This window comes from Limulus polyphemus, unplaced genomic scaffold (genome assembly GCF_000517525.1).
Source record: "Limulus polyphemus unplaced genomic scaffold, Limulus_polyphemus-2.1.2 Scaffold623, whole genome shotgun sequence".
In the NCBI taxonomy this organism is placed as follows: Eukaryota; Metazoa; Arthropoda; class Merostomata; order Xiphosura; family Limulidae; genus Limulus; species Limulus polyphemus.
Window position 1 is genome coordinate 456,128 of NW_013666233.1, and position 5,884 is coordinate 462,011.

General features: G+C 33.8%; 1 protein-coding gene across 1 annotated transcript in view; it reads right to left on the reverse strand.

The window, feature by feature from the left end:
• LOC111085796 (nose resistant to fluoxetine protein 6-like) overlaps positions 1 to 5,571 on the reverse strand; it is a 32,961-nt gene extending 27,390 nt beyond the window's left edge. Inside the window, exons 1-3 of the mRNA XM_022386035.1 lie at positions 5,409 to 5,571; positions 4,500 to 4,738; positions 1,737 to 1,851 (exon numbers count right to left, since the gene is read on the reverse strand). Coding sequence (XP_022241743.1) covers positions 1,737 to 1,851; positions 4,500 to 4,738; positions 5,409 to 5,571 — 517 coding nt within the window. The remainder of the gene's footprint in view (positions 1 to 1,736; positions 1,852 to 4,499; positions 4,739 to 5,408) is intronic.
• Between the last annotated feature and the right edge of the window lie 313 nt (positions 5,572 to 5,884).

Sequence of the window (5,884 nt, forward strand, 5' to 3'; positions counted from 1 at the left end):
AAGTGTTAACTGAAAGAATAGACGATATTCATCATCAAGTGCGTTCAAACTTAAAAACGTCTGCTGATTCCATGAAGCTATATTATGATAAGAAGTCTACTGAGGTCAGCTTTGTACCAGGAGACAAGGTTTGATTGTATAATCCCAGGAAGACCAAAGAGAAGTCTCCTAAGTTGTCTTCTCCATAGGAAGGCCCATATGACATAGTGGATCGTCTCTCAGACGTGACTTTCCGAATAAAATGTGGTCGGCGAGGTAAGCCAAGGGTGGTGCATGCCAACAGGCTTTGGCGTTATCACACTCCAGGACATTTCAGTTGGAATGAAATGAACAATGGAACAAATGACGCTGCTGAAGACGTGTCACCTGAAAAAGCCACTGTTGAAGAAGAAACTCTACCCGGTTTTGAGAGGGAAAACAGTAAAGCCGTTAATGAAGTTACTACCACTGATGTGACTGCTACCGATAATGGGACATTTTCTGATGGAGCAGATGAATCCCACGTGAAGCAGAAGCCAATGAAATGGAGACCAGTACGAAAGAAGAAACGTCCTGTAAAATTAAGACTTTGTTGTATTTCAGTTTTGTGTTTGTAAATTATGTACATTGAATTAAGTTATTTTTAATTATCTATTGGTTTAATGTAAGTGGCTATTGCTCGTCCCGAACAATACTAAGGAAGGTGCAATGCTAATTACATCTTTTTATATGCATGGATATTTACCCTCACAATTTCGATACTGTATTTAATATCGTAAACAAAATTATACATATGTCCTTACTTAACCCGTTCAACATTCAGATTTTGTAGGTTACATCACGATCTGCGCATGACACAAGTTATGTAGCTTTCTTGAAAGATTAGGAACTTGTTAAGGGAGGAGATAGGGATACCAGAACTACAGAGGTGAGTTTGTAGTTTATAACATCATATCTATTATTATAGCACTAAAATTCCAACATCATGTATTATTAGAACTATAAAAAAGGGAGTAGGCCCGGTGATGTGTTTTGGTAGAAATCAAGGATGGTTGATGATATCAGTTTCTATTTGATGTCTTTAGAGTTAACTGTCATGACCACAACCGGATATAGACGGTGAGTGATAGTGGGATCTGGGACGTTATGGGTTCTATGACTCAGACCCATAATGAATTTGTGACTTTTTTGTGTGTTGAATCTGCTGTATTGACTAGGTCCGATAGACGGAATATCAAAGATGCTGTTGGATGCTATGGCCACAGAAATTCTCACTTTAAAATTATATTTTGTATAAATGGTATCAGTTTACATTGTTTTATTACAGTTTTTGCTTGGTACGATCTTTGTATTTGTTGGCGCATATATCTATAATAAAAACGTTGTATTTTTACATAATGCATATAGATGTATAAACTGGATGAGTGGTTGTTAATCGGTTATATTATATTTCTTTAGTAAGCGATTCACCCAAGTACGCTGAGCAATCTACATTTACATTGACAGTGATGATTCTAAGGTTCTGTGGATTACTTTTTGACTGTCAATGAACTGGGAATTTTGAGGAAGATTCTGAATAACTCAATAACCCATCCTTGACCACGAATTGGTACTTGACTGGTTGAACAGACATTTTTACATCACAAGTCACAAGTAAGCACGGTTTTGAAACAATTCATCACACATTGTTAAATAATTTGGGACCATTCATATGTAATAGTAGTAATTTAATTTCTAAAATTAGATTTTACACTTACTCTTTTTGGCTACTTTAGTGACATCTTCTCTTGTGCATGATGATGGTACACAAATGCCAAACCTGTAGGCTATGAAAGTGAAGTATTGAGCATGTTGGCCTAACTCGTACAATAGCTGAAAATATTTATGATTACAAAATAATAATAAAACTCTAAACCATATTAAATGAAGAAAAATTAAGTTAATTTATAATTTAAATTTTATATGCACATTAAGTTGATAAATTGTATAACTCGTACAACAACTGAAGATATTTATAAATGCAAAAGAACAATAAAACTTTAAAACACATTGAATGAAAAAATAATAATTAATTTATAATTTAACCTAATTTTATATGCATATTAAGTTGAAAAATGGCATAAGGCAGCCAAATTATAAAAAAGGCATAAAACTTCTACTCTTTAAGTTCAGTAAGTACTTGTGGTAAAGTTTTGGTGATCGAATGTCAATCGTTTTCTTGTCCAGTGACCTATATGATCATTTAAATATAATTATTCATTAGCAACTAATGTTTTTATGATTGGATAGTAATTGCTAATTAGATTTTATCCTACGTCTAATATGGTGCGTTTTCCAAAAGGTTCTGATAAGGGTTATCTCTGTGTTAGTGGTATTAGATTCTGGGTCTTCTTGATGTAGGTCTGGTGTGTCATCCATTGGATTGGGGTCTCACCCATTGTAACTTGAATCAGCCAACTGCACATATTTCATAGCTTCAGTGATGGCTAAATATAGATCAGTTAGTGGAGATGGCCACTTGGGGTAGTGATAGGATTTCTTCTTTCATTACATAGGATATGCGTACAGTCTATGTATTTTCAATCATTACTGACATGTTTGAGACAAAAATAGAAACACTGTTTATATTCATAACTGGTAAAACATTAATTCTACAACTGCTATATAATCAACAAATAAATCATATAAATGATTTGTTAACTTTAATAAATCTCTCATCATGCATCGCACGAGTACATCTGCTAAATATTCCAATTTATCATGTGGTATTCTTCTCTAACATGGCGGGCTATGGCAGATAAATCGGTATAACCGAGTCTTTTATGTCGCTATACTTCTGAATTCTACTCTTTTTTGTTTATCCATTGTATTGGAATCCACGCAGATTATGTTGCAAATGGTGCTTCCCCTCTCTATTTGATGTTAAGGTTGTTTGGTATGCAATTACTAAGATTGCATTGTATCGTGGTTTCTGAATCCTGTTTGTCTTTGTACACTTTAGATAATCTATACATGTCTGTAATTTTATTCCTATTTATTTGTAGTTTGTTTTATTTTCGTTGCTTTCTTTATGTTAAGGAGTGTTGGTGTTTCTTCCTTCTTCTTGGCTTCTTCAGTATTACAAATCTTGTACATTCCGAAAACTAAGCAGTCTATGATGTTCATCCTTACGCTGTTGAGGTGTTTGATTTATAATCGAGGTATTTGCCCATACCTGTAAGTTTTCTGTAAACTACTTTGCTATATAAGGTATGTGTCTGGTAACCATCACTTCAAGGAATGTGAGTCTTTTATCTTGTTCTATTTCCGTTATGTCTCCCGTCGATTTGATAGCACACCCGATTTTCTATTAAGAAGACCCACGATCGAATTCTGGCTATTACCAACACAGAAATAATCCTTCACAGGACTTACCCGAAGACAGCAGTAGATTAGCAGTCGAAACGTAGGATATGAACTAATTTGCATATAGTCATAAACAAACGAATTGTTAATAAATCAGACGGTACGTATTGACACAGACTACTTACCATGCAAACTTTCTTTAACTTTAGCACTTGCTATAAATAACTATAATGTTGAAATCAAATACAAATACCAATTATTTCATTTGATCTTGCCATTATTTTACTCTGTTTTTTTTTCTTACAAAGAATTTATATTATTGCTATAAAGTAAAAAAGCAACAAGGAAATAAAACACTATAGAGGAAATGTATTTTCCTAAGTAAAATTCAAAATTCCGAAGAAACCACGACTGTTGTTTTCTTCCTTGCGCATGCTACATATTAGATGTATCAAACGCAACAATGTGCTTACTAAAACAGAAATACATAAAAATAGAGCATATCACAAAATATACTTATATATATTAGCCTGTTGCACGCTTACCATGATATAATATAAAAATATATGTATATAATGTCTTAGTTTAACTTTTGTTTAAATGAATTAAATGCAGCACATTGTGCTATTTAATCTAGGAATTCTGTCCTTAAAATACATTCATTCATACATAAAGTTTTCTTGGTGACTTTGATTTAGCATGTTCCAATACTCTGAATACAAGTCTAGTAAAATTTAAAAACGTATGTTTTGAAATGCTTGGGTTTTGCCGAAAATAGAAGTTAAATGGCTTAAAAAGAAATAAAAAGTAGTGAAATTTCAAATGATTAAATATTCCATTTTTATAACTACTAGTAATATTGCAATGTAACAGATAGCAAGTTAATTTCACATACAGTGTAATACAAAAGTCGCACATTACTATAGTATTTCTAAATCCCCCCCTTATTATCGTCGTATTTGCGTTTTACTAATTATCTTTTTTTTTCTTTAGTTACAATAAACGGTTGAGATATCATTAACCTTACAAGAGAATGTTAAGTAATCCTATTGTGCCATTGTGTCATGACGTCACGGGTGCACATTTCGAACATGAGCAGGAATTCGAAAAATCATGTTGGGCGCAACTATCGTGATACTTGTATAAAACATTATTTCTGGTACATGTAAACTTACGTTATCTTTGGACGAAATGTTGCTAAAAAGATCAAATGTTTTTAAAGCTGTATCATATCGCTCTCTTGATGGTAAAGGAGGTTGGAAATGAACTGAACAATATTGGCCCTGCATCACGCCATTATTCGGACCCAGATAACGTTTTGGTACCCAGATGCGAAGACATTGGTCAAAGGATCCAAAAGCAGTCACTGTTCCTTCTAGTAGTCCTCCTGGTGGTTTTCCACTAGCGTCAAACACTTCCGGTAGAAATAGAAAATCATTCAAGTTCATTTCTACAAAACCTTCTCTATGCAAAATCATCTAAACATCTGTTACATATTTAAGAAATGTTTCAAAACTTATTACAAGTTAGTATTGTACACAATGTTTCAACCCAGTACGAGTCAGTATCGTTTTTCATTTATTTGTTTGTGTATTTTTAAGCACAAAACTATCTTTGTGATGTCCACGGTGGGAACCGAAGCCAGATTTTTAGCGTTATAAGACCTCAGAGGTATCGGTAAGCCATCGGGGGACTGTAACTGTCGTAAACAGTATTTAAAACTAATTACAAGTCATTGTCGTAAACAGTATTCAAAACCCATCACCAGCATATTTTATCATAAACAATATTCAAAACCAGCTACCAGCCAGTATTGCAAACAATATTCAAAACCAGTCACCAGCCAGTATCGCAAACGATATTCAAAACCAGTTATCAATCTTATTTTGAACAGTATTCAAAACCAGTAACCAATCTTATTGTGAACACTATTCAAAACCAGGTACCAATCTGGTGATGTGCAATTATAAATATGAATATTGCTACAAAATTGTAAATTTAGAAGAGCAAACTTTAATGTGCAATTAGAATAATATACTGAATAGCAAAGAACATTCCATTTTGTTAACATTAGGAATACTTACTCTCGAATGCCCAAGTCTTCATTTGTACTAAGTCCTGCAGAAAGGAACGGAATTCTTCGGCACACTGGGATGTCACCCGAACGTCTGTAAAAATTGACTGGATGTACGGACGTAATCGACTAACCCAGCTTTTCGTCGCAACTTGAAGCTTGCTCTCAAACATTTTCCATTTCCTCAGGATCTCTTGGTCATGTTTAGGGTGGACAATGGATTGTGTATTACTAGTTGCTGGATCAAATGACCCAAATAACACCCAAAAGAATAATAATGAAATAGTTGGCGTAGGTATTACTTTCCTCATTCTCTACTTACTGAAAACAAGCTTACTTAATTAAATGAAAGATTAAGAGTTACCTATGGCTTATATTTATACATAGCCAAATTGAGAAGGACATCTTCCAACCTCTTACCAGCAACACAACTGGTTACTCTAACCCAAAAGGTGTGGCCGAATAATGACGTCATACAATCTAATT